This window comes from Pavona decussata, unplaced genomic scaffold (genome assembly GCF_977016875.1).
Source record: "Pavona decussata unplaced genomic scaffold, jaPavDecu1.1 SCAFFOLD_59, whole genome shotgun sequence".
Taxonomy (NCBI): domain Eukaryota; kingdom Metazoa; phylum Cnidaria; class Anthozoa; order Scleractinia; family Agariciidae; genus Pavona; species Pavona decussata.
Window position 1 is genome coordinate 463,047 of NW_028145481.1, and position 27,137 is coordinate 490,183.

The 27,137-nt window shown below is 40.0% G+C and overlaps 1 protein-coding gene across 2 annotated transcripts; it reads left to right on the forward strand.

Annotated features, from left to right (window-relative positions):
- Positions 1-3,227: 3,227 nt before the first annotated feature.
- LOC146479288 (uncharacterized) lies at positions 3,228-26,479 on the forward strand. Of its 2 annotated transcripts, XM_085110917.1 has the most exons (30): positions 3,228-3,445; positions 3,526-3,609; positions 4,494-4,552; positions 5,737-5,834; positions 5,992-6,066; positions 6,443-6,523; positions 8,270-8,416; positions 8,975-9,050; positions 9,125-9,226; positions 10,237-10,284; positions 10,971-11,026; positions 11,973-12,057; positions 13,011-13,084; positions 13,253-13,289; positions 13,735-14,274; positions 14,772-15,175; positions 15,800-16,219; positions 16,968-18,062; positions 18,871-18,943; positions 19,678-19,775; positions 19,897-19,958; positions 20,145-20,334; positions 21,561-21,653; positions 21,806-21,967; positions 22,362-22,454; positions 22,971-23,042; positions 23,530-23,616; positions 24,000-24,137; positions 24,665-24,709; positions 25,348-26,479. In XM_085110917.1, exons 1-30 carry the CDS (start codon positions 3,345-3,347, stop codon positions 25,396-25,398), a joined length of 4,746 nt encoding a protein of 1,581 aa, XP_084967043.1. In that variant the 5' UTR covers positions 3,228-3,344; the 3' UTR covers positions 25,399-26,479. The 2 variants fall into 2 exon arrangements, with proteins under 2 accessions (XP_084967043.1, XP_084967044.1); XM_085110918.1 differs by lacking the exon at positions 10,237-10,284.
- Positions 26,480-27,137: the final 658 nt, after the last annotated feature.

The window sequence follows — 27,137 nt, forward strand, 5'->3', positions numbered from 1 at the left end:
TCATTTTATGATCTATAAGAGTATAGACCATAGCAAACTGCCGTCGATTTGTTAATTAATCATGAAGACAGTCCTATCCATAGTATAACCGTGCTTTTCCATCGAGTAGTCCCAAGTCGTTCTCCTTCTCTTTTGAACGAGCGTGTAGCGCGCGCAAGAGCCTGGTAACGATCCCCTATTTTACCGGGCCCGGAACTTACCGGGAAAGTTTACGGGTGCTTCGAGAAACACATTATCGGGCCCGGTAAAGTTTCCCGGTAAGTTGCCCGATAAGTTAACGGGCCCGGAAATTACCGGGACTTTCGAGAAACGGGCCCCAGCACAGGTTTACCAGTGGTTTCCTTTGTATGTCGTTTTTAAAGCGTTTATCTGTATGGGTTATTTTACTGAACAAGCCTCATGTACTCTAATATACGGCAGCGTTCCAACACTCCACATTCCTATACATCTGCCAAGACTCGCAACCAGAAGACGATTTAATGGTCGCTATTTAATTCTCGGGCACTGGTATAATTAAGGTTTTCCCCGACAAACCCGACAATTTCAGGCAGTTTGTCGTTAGTTTTGCTGCTCGCAACGGAAGACTAGATTTCAACCGTGAAATAATGGAATTGAATTTCACCTGTTGTTTTTATTTTCATTCGTTTTTGCATCGGTGTTTAATTTCACGAAGATAAAGTTTAATCACCGAATAAATTCGAGGGAGTTTTTGCACAAAGGCATTCGTTAAGGAAAGCTGCTTATCGCCGTTACGCTTAAATATTTCAGTGAAACGGAGAATTATGTACAGCTACGGTTATCCTGGATCATTCAATCCCACTGTCATAACGAACAAAGAAGTACATATGATTTACGGTAACATGAACAAGGAAACTAGGCCTTCACAAGCTGCTGCCTTTCACAAGAAAACAAGTCAAAAATTTCTGCCCCATAAGCCTGTTGTGTTGGTGAAATGTAAGGACCAGACTGAAGTATTAGAAAGAGAGAGAGCGCGCATCACGTAGTGAGAGAGAGACACTGTTCCAGATCAGCGGGCACAGAACCCGAAGGGAAAAAGAGTATTTTAATTTAAGAGAATGGACATCAAGTTATCTTTTTGTCTAGTGAGATACTAGTGATAATCACAGTTGAGGGTTTCGCTGTAGTTATGTAATCGGCAGCCATCTAATAATGACAATCTTTAAAGAGGGATGTAAAAATTGAGACAGGTCTATAGTTAGTGAAGTTGGTATTGTCTTCATTTCTATACACAGGAAGGAACATTCAGTCTTTAAAACTGCTGTTCTAGTGCACGCGCCGGAAACTGTTGATAAATGTTTTCAGTTACGGACGCCCAAGATAGAAATGGATACCAACTTGAAAAAGTCAGGCCAACGTTTTCAAGTTCTTCTCCAGTTATCAGGGCCTGCGGATTGGGGTGGAGTACGAGGGGGGGGGGGGGGGTGCTAAAGCCGCGGCGAACGCGTTAGCGTGAGACAACTACGGAGGTCCGGGGGCATGCTCCCCCGTAAAAATTTTAAGTTCAAGTCTTCTGAAATAGCTAGAAATGCAAATAAAACTATCAACACTGATGTAAATTTTTAATTGTATCAACTAAAGTGTGTTTTCTTTTCTTTTGAAGTAAGGAGTCAATGCTTCAGTCTGGCCCTTAAATTTCACCAACACAACAGGCTTATGAGGCAAAAATTTTTGACTTGTTTTCTTGCGAAAGAAAAATACTCTTTTTCCCTTCGGGTTCTGTGCCCGCTGATCTGGAACAGTGTCTCTCTCTCGCTACGTGACGCGCGCTCTCTCTCTTTCTAATTATAAACAAAAATTCAAACTCAAGAACTACTTTGGCATTCAATTTCAGTACTCCCCTTTCTTCTCTTCGTCCTCCTTGTGTGTATAAGACACACCACAGCCAACTGAATATACCTCGATGGCTTTTTGTATCTACTCAGGTGATTTTTGTTTACCTTTTTAACTAGCATATCTTGATTTGTAATCTCTCGCACCACTGACCCCTTGCCATATAAGACCCTGGCTTTGGCCTTTGATTGTAATTCTAATTATGTGGTATAAGTTGATAATAATAAATACCTTAAAATCCTTCTCAGCTAAACCGGGACTGGCGAGAGAGGCAATTTCTTGGCCCATTTTTTGACAAACTAAGGGTGGTTTGATCTTCACGTAGATGTGTAAATTCCGGCTTCCGGCTTGTAGTCGCGTTTTAGGTTTCCGAACAGCCTGCAACTCAAGTTCAAAATCATTGGGAATTTAATCATACGTGACCACAATAAAATTCATAAATTAAATGCAAACCGGGAAGTACTAAACTTTTACAACTCTAAGATTCCGCATAAAAAAACCATATATATATTTTGATACAGGCAAGGCTAAAACAACTGAGGGGGCTCAGCAAAATGGTTAAACAAAACTACCCCCCCCCCCCCGTCACCCGCCAAAAAACAGAACATAAAAAAAAAAAAAGAAAAAAAAGTAGATTTAGTAAGTAAAACAATAACTTTGCACCTGCATCACACTTTTTGGTACATTTTTTTTGGCCGTTTCTTTTACGTGGACTACCATGTGAAGTTTCCTAATTTCACGTTTGAAGGAGGACCGTATACAAACGACGACAAAATGTTCTTTCTCTTTTAAAATTTGGCTTTAACCGGGCAGTTAGAATCCGACTGTGGGAGAATTTTTTCTCTGGCTCTTGAGAGGACATATTTGTGAGTCTTTCGACAACGCGCGAACACTAAATTGTTATACACTAAGGAGGTCTAAGGACATTTGTATTGAGCGGTTGCCTTAATAAACAAGTAGTCTATTTTAACAGCTTTTAGGGGTTAAGATTGGTTGATTTCGATCCATTTTGGTTCTTATTTATGATTCACAAGGTAGGAGTACCTTTGTTGTTGTCGTTGTTGTTGTATATAAAAACAAACTGTTAGCGAAGGAAACTGAAAGGTAGTAAACACATTTTTAAAGGGCTGTGAAAAGGCATTTGCAGCGTCAGAGTTGAAGACTGATTACTGCACATTAATTTTGTTTAATTATTTATTATTTTGGCAAACTGTTTTGTAACTTCCAAAAATTCTGGGGGGGCTCAAGCCCCCCCCCCTCCCCCCCTTCCCTCCCCTGCCCCTCCCCCTGCTACGGGCCTGAGATACGGATTGAATCCTGATCAGCACTACGGGAAATTGAACAGCCGGAAATAGGCGCGACCGCGATCAAGCGTAAAGAGACTGGTGCGAGACCAGAGAGGTCGCAAAACAAAATGGCCACTGTAGATATTGCATACAAATAGCTATTGATTTGTGGATGAAGCTGGACATTTTTTCACTTACCCGGGCAACATGGGGAAAGAGCAAGATCTTATACAGGCTGCAAAGAGTGGAAATGTTGCACACATAGAGAAGATTCTTGGCCACAAGGCGAGAAAGTCAGGAATTCAGAGGTGCGTAGCGTGCAGCAGGAAATGCGTGAACGAGCTGTTGTTTTGCTTTTATTTCACGCTATTCCCTTTTTTTTTTGCAGTTTTATCAGCAGAACTGTAAACCCTAATTACCAAGACGAGCTTGGGAACACTCCACTTCATTACGCAGCCCTAAATGGTCACAGGTATGTTTACGTAAATTATTGAATTGAGCGTGAATATTAATTACAGTAGTGTCAGAAGTCTCACTTGTGTGTAAAAACGGATTTAACGTGGATACAAACTGGATAAAGTTAGCCCCTTTTTGTGTATCGAAGTGTGGACCGTCTGCGCCTCATTGAGGCTGGGAATTCTATAAAGTTGTGCAGGTGGGTACATGTATCATAATCCTTGCCATTTATTTTGAATTGAAGAATTTTTAGTTTGCACGTAAACCTATAAGATACTTATGTAAGCTTATTAGTACACCACCCTGACATGTCAAGTGAAATCAAAATTTTTGCCATGGTGATAAGTTGTGTTTCTCTAGGTTATAGTCCAAGGTAGTTCATTTGACAAGATTTCCACACACCCCCATACATTAATTATGTATACATTTTGCGACTCAAACTCTTTTTGATCAGATACGTGATATGTTAATTTGCGCAATGTAAGTATATTAAATGAAATGAAATGAAATGAAATTAAATTATTCATGCTTTATGTTTTTTGAAGAGGGATAGAATGACAATGGTGCATTATAATTAATGTGTAGGGCTGTGCAGAAATCTTTACCTTCATTTTCTCAACAAGCTTTTTGGAGAAAAGATTTTTTATGCCAGATTTTAGGAAGTAATTTATGGAGCAACTAGTGGAATACCAATTTTTTGAACGTCCTAGGTTGACTGAATTTGGTTCGAAAAATCGGGGGTAAAAATCTGACCAAAGCAAATACCAGGGAAACAACTTTTGGTTTGAAGAATCGGGAGTTTTGAAAAATCAAGGGTTCTAATAATCAAGAATTTTTTCCACTGTACCTTAATTTACACATCATTTATTTTCTATGACTCTTGTTTATAATTACTTCCAGGTCATCTGCAGAGCTTCTTTTGAAATATGATGCATCAACCAACATTCCAGATAATAATGGTGAGTAAAGTTGTTTCAGGTTGTAGGACAAGAAAGTCAAGGACAGACAGGAAACAGCCCATAATTATGGCCATTGCATCCCTGTTTTCTGAACATGATGAAGTTCGGAGCATTACTATTTTACCCTGGATAGGATGCTAGTCAATCACAAAGTTACTCTAGGATTTTGGTAATTTTTCTTAGTGTATCATACAGTATGTGCATCAGTCAATTCCAGCAATGCCCATTGCCCCCCCCCCCCCCCTCCGCCTGGGCATTAGTGGGGCATTTTTTCACATAATCCCGGGGGTCGGGTATAAGCCTTCCCTGGGGCATTTGATGGCCTTGTGATTTTACGTCATAGCACTAGCACTTCCTTTTAATGATGACTTCACTAGCAAAGACAAAGATTCGTGACTATCTGTATGTCAAAGGAGGGCAAAAATGAGAGAGCAGATCCACAGAATGAATGGTCACTGGAATGATAGTGAGAGCCCAGAAACAAGGAAATCAACTTATTTTTGTTAGGTACTGTGGGGCATTTGAGTGGCTCGTTTGCCCTGGCCGTAGGGCATTTGCCGGTTTGTTTTCAAAAAATCCTAGTTTGGGATGGGGGGGGGGGGGGGTTTAAATGCTAGAACTGACTGATGCATTGTACAATATGCCATGGCAAATTTCTTGTCAATTATAAAGTTTTTTCGGACAAGAAACTTTGCTCCACATTTTCTGTTCGTTCGGGTGTATAAATAAGTACCGGTGAAACGTATGGTAACGCTCTGATGTACATCCAATCCAAAACGTGTAATAAAAAATGCTAACCAACACTGTTTTTGAAAACACCAGTCCATGCCTCCATAGACCTTTGTCACTGGGCAGCCAATGATGTTTAGTCTCAGGAGAATAAAAACCTTTTGCGCGGCAAGCCTCGCACTGAATTCTCATCTGGGCGAGGCTTGCCATCCAAAAACAAAGCTTTTATTCTTCTGAGACTTAGCATGGCCCCACATGACAAAGGTCTATTGTAGGTCATAGGAAGTATGAATAATAATAATGATGATGATGATGATGATAGCGACAATGATGATGATGATCATCATGAAAACCAAGAAGGCTCTCTTACCTACTGGTGATAATCAGAGGGGTCCTGGTCTAAACAACTGTTTGTGAAGAACAATTTATGAGGTGTTCTGTGCATGTTTTACCAGGAAACTATCCTCTTCATTTGGCTGCATGGAGTGGGAATGCTGATGTTGCTAAAGTGCTTATAAACACTGGACCATCGAGAGCGAATGTCAATGAACAGGCAAGTTATACCATGCATCATTTGATGGACTTTATTTAAAGCAATCAATAAAAGCAAAAACCTGTTATTTTATCCTCAAAGCTAAACGTCTAATAGCAGTTTTTATTTATTGATAATTTATAATGATTAATTGTTGTAAATTTTTGTATCTACAAAGAATGGCACTGAGGACACAGCCTTGCATTCTGCTGCTCAGTTTGGACACAGCCTTGTTGTGGCAGTACTACTTGAGGTATGTGTCTGCAGTAAACTGTTTTCCGGTACGGTAAGAGAAAAATAAATGTCAGTGCATGACCTAATTCTGAAACCACTCTTCAGCTGTAAATATATAAATTACTCTGGGTTTTAGTATTTTATTAGTGATCAATCACAGTACTATCAGTCAACAATAAACACTTGAGGTAGGTGTCAACTCCACAAAAAGCAAGAAAGCCATAAAGGCTTAATAAGCGGCCTCATGCCATGACTGGGACTGGAGGTCTAGTGGATGACCAAAACAAAGAAAAAGAACAAAACAGGCATTTCTAGAAGGGGCAGTCACACTACTGTCTGAAGGCTGTTTAATTAATCAAAAGGAGCATCAATAGTGACACATTTATTTGTTACAGAACCATGCTGACCCTTATGTACGTAACAGTCGACAAGAATCACCTCTTGATTTAGCAGCCCAGTATGGCAGAATGGAAACTGTAAGTACAGCAGGGGTGACTACTGAGGTCATTTTGCCTATTGACATGATTGTTGAAATACTATTACTAACAATACTATTACAATTTTAGTGATACCATTTTGATACTATTGCAATAAATAAATTGTAACGTTGTATGGTCATCCCTGGTGAAAAACCTCACAGGATCTTCAAGGATCTTTAAAGATATTCAAAGACCTGCCAAAGATCTTTAAAGATAAAGATCCTCAAAGGATCCTTATAGGATCTTTGAAGATCCTCCAAAGATCTTCAAAGATCCTGCATATGCAAGATCTTGTTATACTATCTGCAAAGATCCTCAAGGAATTGGTAAGGATCTTGCAAGGATCTTTGTAAGATCCTTGCAAAGATTCCTGCAAAGATCTTTGCAAGGATCCTTCAAGATCCTCAAAGATCTTTGCAAGATTGTTTAAGGATCCTTAAAGATCTTCATAAGGATCCTCGAAGATCTTCATGAAGATCTTTGAGGATCTTTAAAGATCCTCAGAAGATTTTCACCAGGGATACGTCGGAACGATAGAGAGAGAGAGATGCGAGTGCTAGTCAACTCCTAGTTTAATGCAGGCTTCTGTGTTCTGAGAGTTACAATGAATCAATAAAGTACTCTTATATAAACACACGATATACGTGGGGTAATCGGAGGTGACGATTACACTACTATAATTAACATATCAAGATCACGCAAGTTAGTGTCACAATACAATGTCACAATCTGGTATCGTTACATAAATGTAATTTGTCTTCACTCAATGTCAGATCTTGAGCTGTTATGCAGAGCAACTACTTGCCGCCTTTTAAAGTTAAGATGTATCTTAGGAATTGTTTCTTATCAATAGGCCATTGTTAATCCAACAATAGGCCATTGTTAATCCAACAATAGTCTATTGTTAATCCAGCAATAGGCTATTGTTAATCCAGCAATAGGCTATTGTTAATCCAACAATAGACTATTGCTAATCCAACAATAGTCTATTGTTAATCCAACATTAGACTATTGCTAATCCAACAATAGTCTATTGTTAATCCAACAATAGACTATTGTTAATCAAACAATAGGCCATTGTTAATCCAACAATAGACTATACAATACTCAGGATACATCTTAACTTAGGATGGCATTGTGAATCTAACTCCTGGAACAAGGTACATGTACTATCACACAAACGAAGGAAGCAAAGTTGCATAACTTTTAGTGCTCGTGGTTTCGCAGCAACAAAAAACACTGATGAAATGAGAACAAGGGATGTATTTTTAAATCACAGAGAAAGGACCCCAGAAGATTCTCTGATGGCTAATGAAACTATCGATAGTTAAGAAAACTATTGCGATAGTTGTCAACAGTTGAAATCGCGATCAACGCATTGCTATTGGAACCCTCACTATTGTGATAAATCGATAGTTTGATGTACAGTGTATTGTTACACTCCTAATTAAAGTACAATAGGCCATTTCCAAGTTGCTGTGAACCTCACTATGAAAGCGTGGCTAAGTGCAAAACTTTTCATATGAAAATTAATTTTGTTTGCATAATTATGAATGAAAACTTATTTTCATAACAAAAACTTTGCACTTAGCCTCGCTTTTATAATGAGGTTCAAAGCAACTCAGAAATGGTCTATTGAAATAGCTTTGCTTCTAGCCTCTTGGTTGTGCTGTTAGTAAATGGTTGATCTGGTGTGAGGCCCTCTCGTGTTTTTCTTTGTAGTTGATTTTCCTTTAATTTCAGGTCAAACAGCTCTTAAACTACCATCCTAATCTACTAGAAGATGTAAATGTGGTCAGAACGCACACTCCACTTCATCTTGCTGCCAAAAACGGTCACATGAACGTTGTGTCTTACTTTCTCAGCTGTGGAATGGATGTTAATTTAACAGTAAGTCCATTTATCAGCATAAGTGAAAATTTTCACCAGACATTTTGCCTCAAAGTGCCCCTGGGATGAAAATTTCATTTTCCATCTTTTTGCATTTACGTGTAGAATATGACCTTCTCACTCATGTTACCCAAATTTCAATCCTTGACGGCAATTGGAAGTATTTTTTTTTTAGCTTTTTATTCGAGATTTCACGGCCGCCATTGCTTGGCCTTGTTCCGGAAGTTAAGGCTCAAATTACAGGAAGTGGCGTCATTGGCTCAACACGAAAAATTCCACATGGCTAATTTTCATATGGATTCTACTTCATAAACTGTATTCTGCTGTTGCAAACTAAATAACAGCAGAATACAGTTTATGAAGTAGAATCCATATGAAAATTAGCCATGTGGAATTTCAAGGATTGAAATTTGGTAACATGAGTATTCTACACGAAAATGCAAAAAGATGGAAAATGAAATTTTCGTCCTAGGGGCACTTTAAGTTCAAGGTGTTGTTGTAGAGTTGGTTATGATTCATAGTAATTATCAATTTTTTTTTGCATAATTTTTGCCATAGTGCACCAGTGGGACAGCTCTTCATGAGGCTGCCTTATTTGGCAAAGCAGATGTTGTCAATCTTCTCTTACAGTGTGGTGAGTTAAGTTTAATTTCAACATTGTTTATAGTTTGATCAATGAGTGCTAAGTTCCAAATTTTACCTTTTCAGGAATTGATGTTACAGTGGTGGATAATAACAACAAAACAGTGTTGGACCTCTTAGCCTCACACCCCTCAGCCAAGGCAAGAGAGATCAAGGATCTCATCTTTGGTGGGTTTACATTAGTTTAAGAAATGCAGAAACAAATTTGCCAGATAATGTTGTTGAGGGTAGCATTGTCCCAGCTACATTTTTGCGACAGAAATGTGGCAAAAGTGGTACATACTGTACATGTAATTTTGGGAGTGTGTAACTTTCCCTGCAAATTATAGACACTTCCTGTCAGTTGGTTTTTGTACCAGTTGTGTCTACCACAGACTTTGTCGCAACAACTAGAACTTGGTTCTATGTTGTACATTCAATGCCGTTTCTGGAGTTCAAAATATGGAGACTGGGAATGATTTTTTTACATTTTCATTTAATCAGAAATTGGAGTCCATCACAAGAAAGATCATATTAAAATAATATTAGTCAGTTTACCAAGTTTGAAATACTATCGTTATACAGTAAACACCCACATAGAAGAACAAGTGGATTAAGAACCTCCAGGCTAAAATTTGTCATTTTAGACACCTTGCCTAGTTGCTCGAAGCATGGTTAGCGCTAACCCGGGTTAAATACCATAACAACCTATGGGTTTTAATACCTCTTAACCAATGGTTAGCGCTAACCATGCTTCGAGCAACTCAGCCCTGTTAGATGAGAACCTTACAATAAATATAATGAAGACTTATTCAGGATGACCTTGACAAAAGTAGGTTCTTAAAAAATTAATATTAGTGTCATTTAGAATCACAGTAATTAATGCATGATAAATCTTAATGTGTCTGTTATACTAACCCATTTTAATTTAAAAAACATCTGACCAGATAAGGCTCAATAATATTTAGCGGGTAGCCTTTTAAGTTAAATGTGCACTTTAAGGGGAATGTACAATTTTAATGCCAAAGTGTTTTTAATGTATATGTAAGAACAACTACTATACTTATAAGACAAAAAATTGTAACTAACAAGTAATTAACTTTATGTAACATACTATTTTTAGGAGTAAAATCATGATTAAAATGGCATTTGATTTTTCTAATAACTAATGCTTAATTATTTGAATTACTACTAACTAGCTTCCAGCCTCAAAGAACCTACGTCTAGCTTAAAACGGCAGTTTACTGGTGAGTGAAGTTCACAGTGAAAATTCATCCCTCGCATGACAACCAGAAAAAAAAAGAAAAAAAAGAAAGAGCTCAGTTAGTGTCAAGACAGGATGTACAGTAGGTTACCTTATGGCAATTTCAGTGGCTTCCACAGAGTGGCTCTTCCATCCACTGTCTCCAGGTTGAATAAGGAATGTGGGAATGTTGGTTTTTTGTGGAGGAAGGAAGCCAGAAAACCTGGAAAAAAATCCTCAAGCTGGTAAAGAACTAACAGCAAACTCAACTCACATATGGTGCCAACACTTGGAATCAAACCCAGGCACTTTTGTGGGAGGCAAGTGCTCTCACCGCTGCACCATCCCCGCTGCTCCTCTGTTTTTCTGAGTAGCCTTCCAATCCCTTTCTTTTTGATGCAAATGTTTTTAAATGTGTATGATTTGATTTGGATTTATGCAAATCCATGCCTACCTGTACATGTATGCATTTATAACATGTTTGTCAATTACTGTCATTGACAAGTTGTACAGATTCTAGAGTTAAGAGTATCACTGGCTTCTATTATAAGCTACAAAGCTGAGAGCCACATATTTCTGTGGACTGTTTGTTTCTCAGGGTGAGGCTGTAGATCAGCATACTATAGGTGATACCTGCATTCATTCATGTATCGTGAATAATTATTATGTTACTCTGAAATCTTGTCTTAGAGTTCCAGCCTGCAAGAAAGTATATGTCAGGAATTCCTACATCAAGCTCAGTCCATGTAAGCCACATATCAGAATTTTTTTGAATAAATCCAAAGATTTTGTTTTTTTTATTATAATTTTATTCCATGTATTTTTAATCGAAGGGATGAGAGCATAACCCGAGGGGGGATACTCGGGTATAAACGTGACGGGGGGGGGGGGGGTCCAACATATTTTTTTGGGTCTAGATTTTTCAACTACTGTATTTTTTTCGGTTGAAGATTTAACCGTGTATTTTTTTGGGTCTGAAAAATCTGCGCGTATTTTTTTGGGTTCGAATTTCTGCCACGCTAATAGTTCTTACGTAATTCAAGCCAAAGTTCCCACAAGATCAGAAAGGCAGAAAGGCAGTATGTATACTGTTCTTAAGATTGCACTTTTAGGGTATAAAAGTCATGTATTTTTTGGGTCTAAAATTTCCAGTCTTGTATTTTTTTGGGTGCACAACATAAGGTCCATGTATTTTTTTGGGTGCAAAATATAAGGCTCCGTCAGACCCCCCCCCCCCCCCCAAGTACCCCCCCTTGGGAGCATAACCAACCTAAATGACATTTGAGATCACGATCACTTTTTGTTGGTTTAGGTCAGATTGCGCTTCATTTAATTTGCTAAAAGAGCCTATGATTATGGGCAACATTTCCATTTTTATCACAAAATGAAGCACAAACCAGCAGATAAAACATTGGAACGACGTTTCTTTGAGGAATTCAAGGCCACATGTAAAAACACCAGTGAATCTGAATAATTTAATAGAGGATTGTGTGAATTGTTTTGTTCTTGTTACTTTTCTTCTGTATTATATAGTAGTTTTTGTTGTACATAGTACATGTAGGTCCACATTTGTCCTGGCTATGTTTTTTCAACCTACTAATCAAATTAAAGTCATTACATGTACTGTATGTACATGTACATGTATGTAACTTTGTGGCTACCTTTTTTATTCTTTTAAATATAATTTTTTAGGGTTATCCTGGTCGTCCCATCTCAGCAGTATTCCAAAGGAAGCAGAGTTACGAGGATATACCCCACCCACTTCCTTATCACAAAGGTTTGTGTAGCTTTAATCACCATCATCTCATCCCAGCACTCAGTAACATCCCTTCATTCCATTTACTTTCTGGCTGGTATACACAGTTGTGTTCATATTTGGAGATGACTAAGCTCAGTGCCAAATAAATGTATTTTAACTGCCCTAATACACGGAATTAAGGACGGTACCTACTATAAATTGTTACTGCGCATACGTTCGGCGCATCTTGAGATACCCGGGTTTCCTATGGGTGGTGCCTACTAATACAGGGATATTTTTGCGCACTTTAAAAGCTGTGCGGAGAAAGCAGAACTTAGCAAGTGATGTTGGTATCCAAAAAGAAAATTGGGGGTAACCACGCATTTTTCAGAGATAATAAAGCTTCAATTTGGAAAAAAAGCGCCATACATTGCTTTGTATTTTGCTGCTTTTTAGAATAATTGTTGCTCAGTTATGTCTAAAAAATGTGTGGTTACCCCCAATTTTCTTTTTGGATTTCAATAACCCTTGCTAAGATCTACTTTTCCCGCATAGTGATAAACCACGACAAAATACTTCGCTATTAGTAGGCACCGTCCTTAAACGTCTCTAGTCTGATAAAAACGGACATATTTTTTTGTGTGGCCCTATTTCACTTTTAACCTAAGAATTCCAAATTCTGACAAAGAAGATACCTTTCTCTTGATGTTATTTGCTGGTTTTGTATATTATGTATTTCTTTTTAATTCTCATGGAAGACATAAGCTTTCAACTACTCTCCAATTCGAGTGAAAATAGAGTTTGTGTATGTATGTATGTTCATATCTATGTTTGTTTTTAACTTACCACCCGAAGTGGTACCAAACCACGAATTTGAACCCCTACAAGTTTGCAACAAGCACTCTGTCATTTAAATATGGGATTTCCCCCTGCCCCCACTCCACCCCACCCTGGTTTGGGAGTGTTATAATCCCTATATTTTGTTACATCAGATACGGATCCTGGTTTTCTTCGAAGGTCTGGAACATATGACGCAGTCCCACCTCCACGATCAAGACAATCCTTGGTGAGTGAGTAACCACAAAAAAGCATTATCATTGGTATTTAAAAAAGTTGAGATATCATCTTACCTAATGATAAGCCTATTGAGTGGTTAAAATTTGTTTATCCACTTGCTAACTTGGCTTTATTTGTACTCAAAGTTGCAACAACATTGAATTATTTTTCTTTCCAGAATCAAGCCAGCTATGATATTGTCCCTCCTCCAAGAGGTGAGCTGGCAGTTGTGGTTGTGGATGTTATTAATGATTGTTTTTTGTTTTGTTTGTTTGTCTGTAACAACTCTAAAAGCTTTAAACTACATAACAATGTTTGGCATTTTTTCCCCCAAATTAAAGCTTACTTATCTCTGAAAAATCCATGGTTACCCCAAATTTCCATTTTGGGTTTCAGTAGCCTTTACTAAGGTCTCGTTTTCCTACATAGTGATAAATGGTGTATATTCTGTAACGTTAGGTAATGTAACATATGCATTGTGGCTTGCATGCTACATGTATAAAATTCAACGCTTGTTTTCATAACCGTCGCACTGACAATGATGGATGTACCATTGAATTAGTAGTTACTGTTCCAAGAGACGCAAAACATTGTACAGTGGCCAGAGGAGACACCATCAGTAAGACTTAAGGGATTAACATTAATCTTTAATTTATTTAGAAACAATGTCCCCTGTAGACTGGACAACATATGATGAGGTAGAGGCGAGGTCTCCCAACACAGTAGAGCTATCACAGTCCAGCAAAGGCTATGTGCTCTTAGGGCCAGCTGAGGAGCCTATCACGGGGACACCACCTGCTCTTACTCCACAAAATATCCACGAGGGATATGCCCTCCTTGGGTCACCTGCGCATGAGGCTGCAGTCAAAACAGTGTGTCCACTGCGTCCTGACAGCACATACGCTGAGGTCAGACAGGAAGGGGAGAGTCTTATGCCCATTAGAAATCCCACTCCTTCGCAGACTGCATTTGATGATTACTCTCGGCTTGGATTTCCAACTGCAAGTGTAGAAGAAAGTGCGCCAGCGCAGGAGGCTTCTGCCAAGCCAGTGTGCCCACTGCGCCCTGACAGTACACAAAACGGGGAGAGTTTTGTGCCTGTTAGAAATGCTACTCCTTCTCAGACGGCATTTGATGATTATTCTCGTCTTGGATTTCCGACTGCGAGTGTAGAAGATAATGAACCAATGCCTATGTCAGGTATTCACTCACGAGGGTGTTCAGGTGTGATGCAACTAAAAATCTCAAATTAGCATTAATTATTGAAAAAACAGATTTTATCACAGGGAAACATTGTTCAGTAGCTTAATCATTTAAATGATCACACTTTAGGAATTTAGCCACAGACTTAGAAATTAGAAACACCTTGTGCAGTGTAACAAACAGCACCACAGGAAAGTACTCCTTAGTAGCTTTCATTTGAATGGTCACACTTTAGGATTTCATCCACAGAATCAAATGTTAGAACCACCTTGTACAGCATAATAAACAGCACTACAGGAAAGTACTGCTCAGTAGCTTTCATTTGAGTGGTCACACTTTACATGTAGGGGGAGATTTCATTCAGACTCAACAGTTACAATCGCCTTGTACAGCATAATCTGCTTAGCATAAACATTTCCCTTTTATTTGAATAGACCAAAGGAAGAACCATTAAATTATTATAATTCAACACTTGTGTCTTTCTCCTTTTTAAGGAATGGCCAGTGAAGACAATCCTACCTATTTCTTGGTAGGTGAGCAAACAAATGTTCAACGTTCAAAACCCCAAAGACAGAACAGTGAGACTTATGACTTTGTTCAACCTAAACCAAGAGCAGTGTCACAACAGAGTGTCTATGAAGTTCCACCACCAATGTCCCAGAGAGGGAGGGGTAATGGCCAAGAGTCTGATGGCATACCCTGTCCACCCCTTCCCTCTAGATTATCAATGGGCCAGTCTTCTGATGTGTATGAAAATACCAGTATTTCAACTCCCCAGCAAGAAAATCGTCAGCAAAGGCGAGGCTCCGATTATGACCTTGTTGCTTTTCCAGCACGGAAAGCTACGCTTGAAAGACCTTCATATGATGTTGTCCCTCCACCAAGTCAAGTACCACAGGTAAAGTGTTTCCCATCCTTTCATTTAGAAATTGAATAGACCCTTCTCCCAAATGGCGGCAACAGATTTGAATGAGTTAAAATTGTGATTGTGACTGTGATTGTGTAACAGAGCCGAAATATTGTAAAACTTTTCTCGCTGTAAGAAAACAAAACTTGGTTTTAATACAATGATAACCATCTTCGGTCTCGTTTTATTCATTTTCTACAAAAAAATAAATTTTTCTGAGGTGTGGCTCTATCTGCCTGCTTTTTTGTTGTCGTCCAGTATGGTATTATAAGGCATAGAGCTTTGTGTAGTTCTTATTTATTAAGTAAGGTAAAGTAATTTATTTAATGTCAATAACACGAGGAGTGCTTGTACAATCTCCCGAGCCAGAGGCTCATGATAAAGTGCTTGATAACAACCCAGATCGAATTTGTAAAAGTTGGTTTTTGAGGAGAGGAGAAAACCGGAGTACCCGGAGAAAAACCTCTCGGAGCAAGGATAAGAACCAACAACAAACTCAACCCACATGTGGGAATCGAACCCTGGTCACATTTTTGGGAGGCAAGTACTGTCACTACTGCACCCTCCCTGCACCCCATTTAAACTTTGTTCACTTATTTCCCCACTCATCCACAGGATCAGCCAAGCAGCAATCAAGAGCGTCATTCCATGGTGACTGCTATGCGGCCACAAGCAGAAGTGTGTCCACTAGAGGATGCTGAAGGTTATGAATTTGTACAGCTACGCAAGCCAGGATCTGAAACAGATAGCACAGCACCTGAGCTTCAGCCCTTGGCCCTCCTGCCAGGTTATGTACCTATGGGCCCTCCAGATGTTGGCTACGAAGTCCTGTCAGCCCCAGCGGAGATTCAAGAACAGTTGAGGAACTATCGTGGAGAGTACGAGATGCTTAGTGTGACCGGTCCTCAAACTACAGGGTCCCAGACAGGATCTGGGTCAAGGAACATTCCAGTGTCAACACCCTTGTATGAGGTGCCTCCCATTCAATCACCCCCTGTGTACGAGATTGCTCCTCCACCGCGGCATGTGAACCCGGTGAGCAGCCGCTAATGACCCACTACTGTTATGAAGTAGACTTGTTCAAAACGCTGAAAACAGTAATAAGTTTTATAATTTTTCTTATGGGCGGCCGTTACCACCAAAAGACGAATTTTAAACGATACAGAGCAAAAAGAGATGGTTCAAGTAGTGTACCCATTACAAACTAGCACAAACGGTAAACCATTCTACCCTGCGCTAAGCCATTTCATGCATCACTAACCCATTTCATGACACTTGACCATTCGCGATAATAGTGTGTCACAAGTTTGAACATCGAGAACTAGTACCACATTGCAAATGAAGGGTGAGCTGTTCGCTCTTTGACTCGTGTTCCACTTCGATATGAGTTGTTAGTCTGTTTGTGTTTTGGCTAGACCGTTTCATTTTACACTTTTCTATTCCAGTGAAGAAAGTTGAACAGTTTGTACTTTGGCTGTGCCACTTTTTAACTGTCTGTGTTATTTTGTAATGGGTACTTGAACATCTCTTTTTTTGTTTGTATCGTTTGAAATTCTTGTATGTTAGATGGTAATGGTCGTGCTCATAATTTTAGCTTTGTCATTTTCAAGAACTCTTCATGTGGACAATTCAGAAAAGTGGCTTTTGACCCATTTTACCATCTGATGGGCGCAAAAAAGTTTTACAGATTCCTGTTCAACTTCTCACGAAAAGCATTGGCTCCTGGGGATGAGGAAGGTACAACAACACTTATAAAACATTGTACTCTTCTTGCTTTTTGTAGGTTCCTCCTCTTCCTCCTCGGCCAGACATTGAGGTACAATCACAGCCAGCGAGCACTAACGAAGTACAATGGATTGAAAAAGAATCACCGCCACCACAGCTTCCACCAAGGAGGCAAAACGAATACTCTGAATGGCATCCTAGTATGAGAAGGGAACCTGCGTCACCTGGAAAGCCTGCATCACCTGGGTCATCTTTGAAATCGTCCAAAGCAGACCCTTATGAGCAGGTGCGCCTTGAAGGCCCTTGTAAGAATGCGAATACAGTAGACTGGGATAGAGTCAAGCAGATGAGTATGGAGCGATACGGTGGTGAATACTGCACCCTATCATCAGCGGCGGTTGGACCCGGTGAAACAACAAAGGGACAAAGCACTGCTTCTGGCGAGGGATCTAGTTTTGTAGAACCAGTGATGACACCACCATTCTCTCCACCCTCGCCTAGGACAGCAGAGGCCACTCTCTTGGAAGCGTTTCGATCGTTCCAGTCGGCGTCAGACATGTCGGTTATTCCCGAGGCGCCTGAAGATGTCAAAGATCAAAAGCCTGCTGACGAGAAGCGCGAAGCGCCGATTCCGAAACCAAGGCGAAATTTGCCTAACGCCACCAAGCCAAAGATACTTCCACGAAGTGACAGCTTGTATGACGAAGAGTTCGATGCCGTGCCCGTTGAAACCAAAAGAACTATCGAACTGGAACAAGCTGATCAAGATCCTTTTAGTTTTCCCCCCGTTGTGGAGCCTGCGGATGCTACTCCCAAGAAGGACAGCCCGAGGAAAAGTGATTTTGCCGCGTTGCACAAGAGGTTTTCACCATTCTCTTCTCGAGAGAACATCTTCAACTATGAAGATGCACCACAGAATGAACGAGAAGAGCCCGATGGAGCAGAGACAGAGAGCGATGTGCAACCATCGCCATTGATTTACGAAAACGTTTTGTTCAAACGACGTGACAAGACGGAAAACGGCGAGGTGAGTGAAGCTTCGGAGAGTGGAAGCGCTGTGACGCGAGATGAGTCCACGACAAGACCTGAATCTTACAGGTTAAGCACTCTGTCAACGGATAGTCCCATGGACGAGAGAGAGGAATGGGAAAAGGTATCATTTATAATTAGCAAAATCTCAGGGTTTTTCTAGATGCTTTAGAGTAGATGATTAAGGCTGTGAAATAAGTATGTATAAGAGGGTTGGCTTCTAAAAGAAAATGTAGTGTTGCGTCGGTGGGTAGTGGAAACGAATATTTGGTGTTTTATCAACTGAGTTGATAACGTAATTTGGCCAGTGTAAAGAGATTCCAGTGTTGACGTTTCAAGCGTTAGAGTGAAGAAGGGCTAACGCTCGAAACCTCAGCCCTCGAATCTCTTTACGGTGGCCAAATTACCTTATCAACTCGAGATTGATAAAACCAAATATTTGTGAAATAAGTAGCCTGCGTGGTGGTCGCGCTTTCCTTCGTGGATCGCGCGAGGTGAAGGCATGGAGCGCAAAAGGGAGCAAATTGGCTCGATTTTTTTGTGCCTTGTCTCCGGGAGCTTTCATTCGTTTCTCGCTTTCGCTTGGTGATGAAACGACTCCTACGCAGTAAGTGGCCCCCTTTGTCAAATTCCTACAAGAATAGTATCAGCTTCAAAGAAGATAGGCGGCAAATTTAATGGAATCAGCTCGACATGGACGCTGAAGTTTGTCAACTATCTGCTCTAATTGAAAACTCTGATATTATTAAGGGAGAGTTGGGGGGGAGGGGGACGGTTTCATCAAAATGTGACGAGGACTTACGTTTTGGTCTGGATTTTTCACGTACAATGTTTTCTCATGATAATGAATTCGTCTTTCGTACTTCTAAATAAATAAATAAATAAATAAATATTTAAATAAATAAATTTATTGGCTTGTTTTCTGTCTACAGATTGAAGCTTTTCTGTCGTCCATTGGTCAGATTGAATTGCCTCAGACATTGGAGGAACAAATTGCTCATGCAGGTTTGTTTTCACAAAAACGCGAATAGTAAGTTGGCATTGTGACAGTTGATAAATTTAAGAATCACCTGAAATTGCTCAACCTTGTTTCAGCTGAAATGGCGTGACGTAACGTAACAGAGTTTATAGCGTTACCTAAAGTCGCTTACACTTACCTCAAAAGTAAATTGTTCCTATTATTTTATACTGACTTGTTGTGTTAACGCACCTGTACCACCATTACATTGCATGTGAAATCCGCCGTAAATACCGTCACAGATGTTCTAGCGTGACATAATCGCCAATAATTTCGTGACCTAGTATGTTATAGTCTCTTTTGCAACCCGCGTTATAAGCGTCGTCACGACACTCTGTGTTAGTGGAGAGAAGCGTAGCGTGACGACCCTAATAACGGCTGCGTAGGAGACTAAGTGTGTTATAGTTACATGCAATAGGATGACGACTGACGAAATGTGACATAAGAGAGATATAGAATCACGTTTACGGCAAACGGCAAAAGTGAGATTCACGTTTACGTTTTCTTGAAAAAACGAGTACACAGATGAGAATAGTGCAAACTAACTCTGGCCTTTGATGCTAACGCAAAACTACTCAAATTTACCGAGCAACTAAAATCAGCGAGAAGTAAATAAATGATAAACATGATCACGTGCTTATTTCTGCTGTTTGCCGTTATTGTAATTCTAAATCTCTCTAGTGTTTTCTAAAGTAGCGTGACTCGGCATGTTGTGTGACAGGTAAGGCAGACACGGTCCCCAGTTGGCTCAAAGCGCTGGATCTGGCTCAGTACGAGTCCTCCATGATGGCTAACGGGTTTGACGACATCAATTTCTTGGTAGGTTTTCCTGTCCTTTATTATTATTTTATTTCAATGATTTTGGCTGCATCTTTTACATGAAGAAGTCGTTTGCTTTTACGTACAAATTAATTTAACGAGTACATTTCATTTGTCATAGAATGGAGTCATCGAAGATGAAGATCTATTGGAGTTAGGAATTGTAGACTTTTCCCACAGAAGGTAAGGCCGGTATACAACAAAGTTTCCAAGTTAACGATAAAATTAACCATGTTAGGAAAAGTTGTGCATAATTTTATGATGTTTTAGCCCATTTTGAGTTGAATTTCTAAAATAGCCGCTGAAATTGCAAGCAATAACTCTTATTGTGTTTCTGCACTTGTACTTAAATCAGTTACATTTTTCCAGGACAATAATGGAAGCTGTGAAGTCTTTACCGCCCTGCCTCCGACTGAGTGACCCGGCCATAACCAAGCCCGAGAGCTTGGAAGACTGGTTAGAGCTGATTTGCCTTCCGGAATACTTTGATGTGTTTCAACATAACGGTTTCACGTCCATGGACAGAGTGCATATGCTCTGGGAGCTGGAACTGACTTCGGTGAGTTACTATTTTAAGATTTTTTTGAGCACTTTCCTCTAAGTCTTGTTTTTACCACACTTGATCTTGAATGCTGTGAGCCATTAGAGCGGTTTCCAATTGACTGTCGTAAAACCAAAACCAAAGTAATTACTCTGGCCAATCACAGCAGATGTAAACAACACAACGAGCCAATCAGAATTCGAAGCAAATACATGAAACCGGCGCCAAGCGCGGGAAAACGCGTGCGGCCAAAACACGATTGGTTTTAGTTTGGATTCCAATTCCCAATCACAGAGCATAGTAATGCAAAATCAAAGCAAACGCGAAATGACTTTCGACACTCAATTGAAAACCGCTCTATTACAATTGCAAGTGGTTTGAAATACAAACAAGACAATTAGTTGATTCTCTATTATACTGTTTCTTGTTTGAGTGCTTTTTTAAACGAAAGAATTTTACCAGACAGAGCGTTCACAGCAGTCGAACGTATGACGCGTGCGCAGTTTTCGCCGTGATTTTTGCGGAGCAAAATGAAATCCTCAAAAGGTTAAGGTCGGTGTTGAAAACGTGAATGGATTGTGTCACCTAGTTTTAGCATTTCTTGAACGTAACACGTTTTTTAACACGGTTTTTCTTGAATGCGCGGTGGTGTGGTGGTCAATGCATAGCACATTCGATCGGACGGTCGGTGGTTCGAGGCAAGGTTGTTCTCTGCATTATCGTATTGTTTCATGAGACAAGAAACTTTGCTCCACATTATCTCTCTTTACCCAGGTGTATAAATGGGTATCGGCGACATACTGCTGGGGGTAACCCTGCGATGGACTAGCATCCCATCCAGGGAAGAGTAGCAATGCTCCAAGTTGCTTCATGCTACAGACACCGGGCTAAGAAGGGCCACTGAGACTCGTAGTGCGACTTTACCTTTATTATCTTTTGTTCGGTATGAACTCACGTTCGAATTGCAAATCTAAAGACACAGGAAAGCGTTTGTCCGCTGTAAACCTTGAATGGGATGCATTTTTTTGCGGGTGCAAAATGGTTTTAAGCGCAGTACAAGCAAGAACAATTCTCGGGAGTAATTTGTGAGATTTTCAGTTCAGTCAAGGGTGCTCAACAGCTCCTGTGCATTCTTTTCTCGTTGCTGTCACATTGAAAGATCCATTAACCTGTTAAATTTGAAGTACCAGTGCACATTTTGTCTTGTCCTCAGTAAGAACACTGTTTTCTCACCGGATTGGTAGGTTCTGGAAGTAAACTTGCTCGGCCACCGGAAGCGAATCCTTGCTTCTCTAAAGGAGGATGTAAAAGAGCCAGAGAGGAAGGAACAACCGGAAGTAAGTGCTTGAAGCATTTTTTCTCGGCAAATCCCATAATTTCAGAAATTTAACTTTTGTGACGTCATCACTTTAGGACTCTATTACAAAGATGATAGCCACTTTTCTGGACAGGTGTTCCTTTAAACACTTTTCGTTTTTGTTACTTGTAGACCCCCAGTCTTGATGAGAGCAGTGCTCAGTTGCAAGAACAATTAGCTGAGCTCAAGATGTACTGTCCGGATGAGCAACGTCCGTCTGTATCAACACCCGCATCAAAAACTGCAGATGACTTGATGGCAGCTGCGGAACATATGATGGCAAGTGCCAAGAAGGTATAACGGCTTTTGAACCCCCTGGGTTATCATTTATATTATTGGAATTGTTATCACTTAGCATGTGAACCTTGGTGTGGAATTGAGACTCAACCGATGGCATGCGATTTTCGGTTTGAAATTGAGGCTTAAAATGCGAGTGATCCTTGGATTGAAATTGAAGTATGATATCGAGGCTTGATATGTGAGCCTCGGTTTGAAGTGGAGGTTTAACATGGCAATCGTGGTTTGAAATGTGAGCTCCGACTGGAAAGTAAAACTTGTTATGTGAGCCTCGATGCAGTATTGTGATTTTATCGCGTGAACCTCGATCTGAAAGAGAGGCTTCGTTCCACTTGAAGTGGTAGTTAGTGGAGGAATTTTGATAATCTGAAGGTATTTTTTTCTTTACTAGGAAGTCAAGAAAAAACCAAAAGGTAAAGGTTTGAGTAAGTGGAAACATGCATCGGCGGTGTTGATAAAAGGCAGCGTCAATTATACCACTCTGGTGAGTATTGTATAAACGGAAGCTCTGATTAATAATAATTAAAGCATGTTAAAATAAGCCAGGCGGAGAGAATATCCTATTTTACAGTTGTTTTGTTTATCGTGGCTTACAGCTGTCTGAGCTGTGTTTTTAGCTAAGCGTATTGACCATGTTAAAGTTCTAGTTCTGTGTGCTTAGTGACCTGGCCGTTGAGTGAGAGCGAGGCTGGAGTCGACTTTGTTTTGATACAAACTTGACTGGTATTTATAGGAAACTGATGTTGTTCTTATGCTAACTATGGCAGGTTTTTTTCATATATATTATTTATGTATGAGGTTTGTTTCAAAACAGGGTCAAATCCAGCCTCATTTCCACTCAAAGGCCAGGTCACAAAGCAAACATTTCAAGAGTGAAAGTGGTCATAGCAGGGTGTCATATTGCAATAATGAGAAGATTTTGCGGAAGGCATATGAAAAACTCAAGTAGTTAGAATTCAGAATAAAACAATTGTTGTTTGTTTTGTCTTTTCTTTGATAGTATCTTGGATCACATGCGGTAAAGACAATCACAGGGCTTGAATCTACCATTGAAGCTTCCCGAAAGATGAGGGTAAAGTGACGGCTCCTTTCTACTTCCTGTCTAAATGTTTCCGTGTTTTTACTTATGAGAGATTAAGAATCGTGTTTTTCGGCAAACAGCAAACGTGAGATTGGCGTTTATGTTTTCTTGAAAAAATTAGCACAGAGATGAGAATAGTGCCAAACAATTCTGACCTTTGATGATAGCGCAAAACTGCTAAAGTTTGCTGAGAAACTGAAAACAGCGAGCGGCAAATATAGGGTAAAAATGGTCACGTAGTCATTTCTGCCATTTGCGTAAACTTAATTCTAGATCTCCTTAATATTAGACAGATAGTCGGTGTACATTGAGTAATTAAAGTAAATGTAACAAAAAAATAATTGACTCAAAGAGGGGACAATAGTGTAAATATTGAAAGTATTAATTGTAGAGTAGTAAATGCAGGACCTATTGCGTAATGAATGTTCCGTATTACCTTTGCATGCTGAATGTTTCTGTGTTGCTCCATTGTTTTCAGCTATCGACAGCGAAGCTACAGAAGATTCCTTCCGTGATCTTGTCTGTGTCCGTAAAAGGAATCAAGTTCATTGATGCCAGATCTAAGGTTTGTTTATACAGCATCACATTACCGTTATAATTACCAGCTTACCAGTACTCCCTTATTTTGGGTGCGACCTGCACCGTTCGCATCGTCTTAAATGATTGGTCGAGAGGACAAAATAACGAACAACAGAACAATGTTCCCAGCCCTAAAAAAACAATGCAGCTGCAGGTTAAAGGATTCAGTGAAAATAGAGCTTTTTAAAGGCGCAGGTCTACTGTTATTTTTCTCAGTAACGCAAGTGAAACACGCGAGCGAGCGCAAAATTGTCCCTGCGCGTCGCGTCTCCGCGCGGGAGGCAATTTTCGCTCGCATGTTTTGATTGCTTAACTGTGCCATAGTCTATTTGATTACTGGTTCTCATGATAATTATTGATTTTTCGTAGATTATGGTCAGCTATCATGACATGAGAAATATCTCGTACATCACACAGGACCCTGAGGACAAAAGAGTGTTTGCTTACATAGCAAAAGATGCCAAAACAGACAAGCACTATTGCCATGTTTTCAGGGTGGATTCCAACGTGAGTCGATTGCGATATAATCAAACCCGTTTACCTTTGAACGAAAAAGTTCCTTGTAAACTCCTATGTAGTGTTTTCTGTAGGCGTGGTGGTACGGTAGCCCAAGCATCGGTCGTTGAGTTGTTGCCCTAGCCACATTGTTCAGATCTCTCTTCACCCAGGTGTACAAATGGGTACCAGCGACATACTGCTGGGCGTAACCTTGCAATGGCCTAGCGTCCCATCCAGGGGGGAGTAGCAATGCTCCTAGTTGCTTCATGCCATATAAACCAGGTTAGGCACCGACTTCGTTGGCCACCCTTGGCTCGCCTTCAACTGTAGTTACTTTTTAGGAATACAGTAGTTTGCACACTCTACAGCCCTGCTGACCATAATGGTGTGCCATGAGTGCGGGGTTAACGTTCTTAACGGTACTAAACGCTGTACTATATGGTACAGTTCAGTGCAATTCTGTAAGGATATCTGTGACATTCTTGATTCTCGTTTATGTTAATTTGATAATCTTTCTTTTTTCCTGGCTTGTGAAGGCTTTGTCAGATGAAGTGACGATGTCAATAGGACAAGCATTCGAGGTAATGGCAGTAAAAGTATAAAGTAATTAAACCTATTGACAGAAAGGGGCATAGTTGGTAATCAGGGAATTGTGGCAGAAAAAGAGGTTTGTGTAGGAATTCTAGAATAAAACTTGTTTTCGCCCTCCAAACGTTTTAACAAAGATGTTATCTTGACGAATTGATGGCTGTACACATTTTAGAATACCTGTGTCATAATTTTTGTCTCTAAACAATCATTCTGTGGCATAAAAAAAATTGCACACGATCCATTGGAAATAGAAACTGATTGCCGACAGTGATGTATTATTCAGTGAGTGACACAGGCATACTCGGAAAAAGGAAATCCGAGTGCTCCTATCAGGAGTCGAACCTACGACCTTCTGATTACTAGTTCGGATGCTCTACCACTGAGCTACAGGAGACTCGTGGGAGCTATGGGCCTTTAAACTAGGTTCATGTGACAAACATCCTGCATACTGCTAGACAATATATTCTTCAAATCGAAATATTTTTTAACCTAAAATTTATATTAATAACCATGTAAGGTTACAAGCGAAGCCATGTTATATACAAAACCTTTTGTTTTTTTCGTCAGTGCTTTGTGATGTTGAAAGGGCTTATAACTCATCCATGATGTTATTTGCTTTGTGTTGCAGCTGGCCTTCAGTCAGTTCGTGCAGGCTCACAATCGCCGCTCAAAACAATGAGGGAAGATTTACGTTACAAGAGGTGGCAGTGCATTCTGGGAAGCAGTGATGACGTAACTACTTAAAGCTGTTAGCTGCGCCTGTGGATGGTACGGGCTGAAGGGACAAACACAGACTTTTCGTAGCCAAGAAGTAATGTATACTCCTCAGTAAGGCGATTTTGAAAAAGACCAGATCTCCCTTGTTTTAAACTATTAGAATAGTTTCTGATATTTAAGAAAAATTAAGTACAATCAACTGTATGTTATTGGTAAAGTATACGTGGCCAATCACAATCACGGGAAGACGTAACAGTGGGAAACGCGTGAAAAGTCGACCGCTGCTAATCGCGGCAATGCGCGCAACCAGTATCAAGCGCGGGAAAGCGTGCAACATGTGCCACGTTGCGGTAAAGCAGGCAACCTGTGCCAAGAGCGGGAAAATGAGTATCGTTTGGAGAAAGAGCTATTTATCTTTGATTGGTAAGGTGTGTGCACTTAATTTATGAGCAAATTAAAGGAGTGCGCCAGCAAAGCAAAACCAAAATACAAGATAAACGTACAAAGAGTATTATACTTTGGACAGTCAAAGAACAAACAAGCAAGCAAAACAAAAGAATTGACTCAACTTACCTGTAGTGCTCACTTTCGTTTCAATTAGTTGTTTTGTTTTGTTTGTCCATGTAATCAGTATTAGTGTTTAAAATAATAATTACGTACCTTTGATTCCACTCTGCTAGCAGAGCGCGTAAGAGAGGTTCAGCTCACAGGCTGGCTCGAGTGAAAATGGATTATTTTTGTAGTGAGATTTTGTACTTCAATGATTATCGATCGACTCGATCGTAAACCTCTAAAAAAGCTTTATTTTTGAAAACTATAACCTCACACAATAGACAATTATTTTTTTAGGTTAGTTAGGTTTTACAAAAAAATGTATTGAATCAATGAAACTATGCAGTGTTCTCTGTTAATGCTGATTATCAACCAATTGGCGTGCAGGTCTTACTCTGCTTAAGATGCATGCAGATATTAAGAAGACAGGGATAATTAACAAATATTTGTACAGAGAGTTTAGACTAAATAAAGATATTTTAGATACACGAGTTTCCTAAAATGTGCTTAAAACGCTTTGCCTTCGTCAAAAGCTGGGTTAACCTGAACGCCGTTCCTACAAATTCGGTCCCCGGGCAGCTACACTGAACAAGTTGAACGAGTTGGAATTATCATAGACTGCGAGCAGTCTCTTTCTTTCCCTATAAAGTTCTGTAGCGAGCGAGCGGCGAAGCCGTGAGAATGCCGCCAATCCCCTCGTCCACTTTCTAATTTGCTTAATTTTGACCGTCACTTTGCGTGCGTGACCTGACTGGGAAAAAGTACGACTGCTTGCAGTCTAGAATTATCACGAAGTAGTTCAGATAATTTGAATATATAGAACTATTCCTGAAAGTGTACGCGATGAGACAGCAAGATGATATGGGTAATTTATTGATAAATTTACCAAACTCAGCTATGCCTCACCCTTATGGTAAATAAATCACGGAGGGAAATATCTATATGATATGTAATGTTCACCCATCCTTTGTCCCTGACAACCGTGAAAATTACAGCCAAATTATAAAGATTGAAAGATACCCATGCTACCTTTCGGTATTGTCGTGTAAGTTGAAGCCTTGAAATCCGACAACGTCAATAGAACGTCAGTATTGAACTAGAACCATTCTGCACACGAGGCTTGAGCGGGAGAATCATTCTCATATGCAA

Excerpts from the sequence above, each read along its gene's own strand:
- LOC146479288 (XM_085110917.1), top strand. The coding sequence starts at position 3,345 with ATGGGGAAAGAGCAAGATCTTATACAGGCTGCAAAGAGTGGAAATGTT. Across the intron at positions 6,067-6,442 it reads TTGTGGCAGTACTACTTGAG|AACCATGCTGACCCTTATGT; the intron begins GTATGTGTCTGC and ends TATTTGTTACAG. Across the intron at positions 6,524-8,269 it reads AGTATGGCAGAATGGAAACT|GTCAAACAGCTCTTAAACTA; the intron begins GTAAGTACAGCA and ends CTTTAATTTCAG.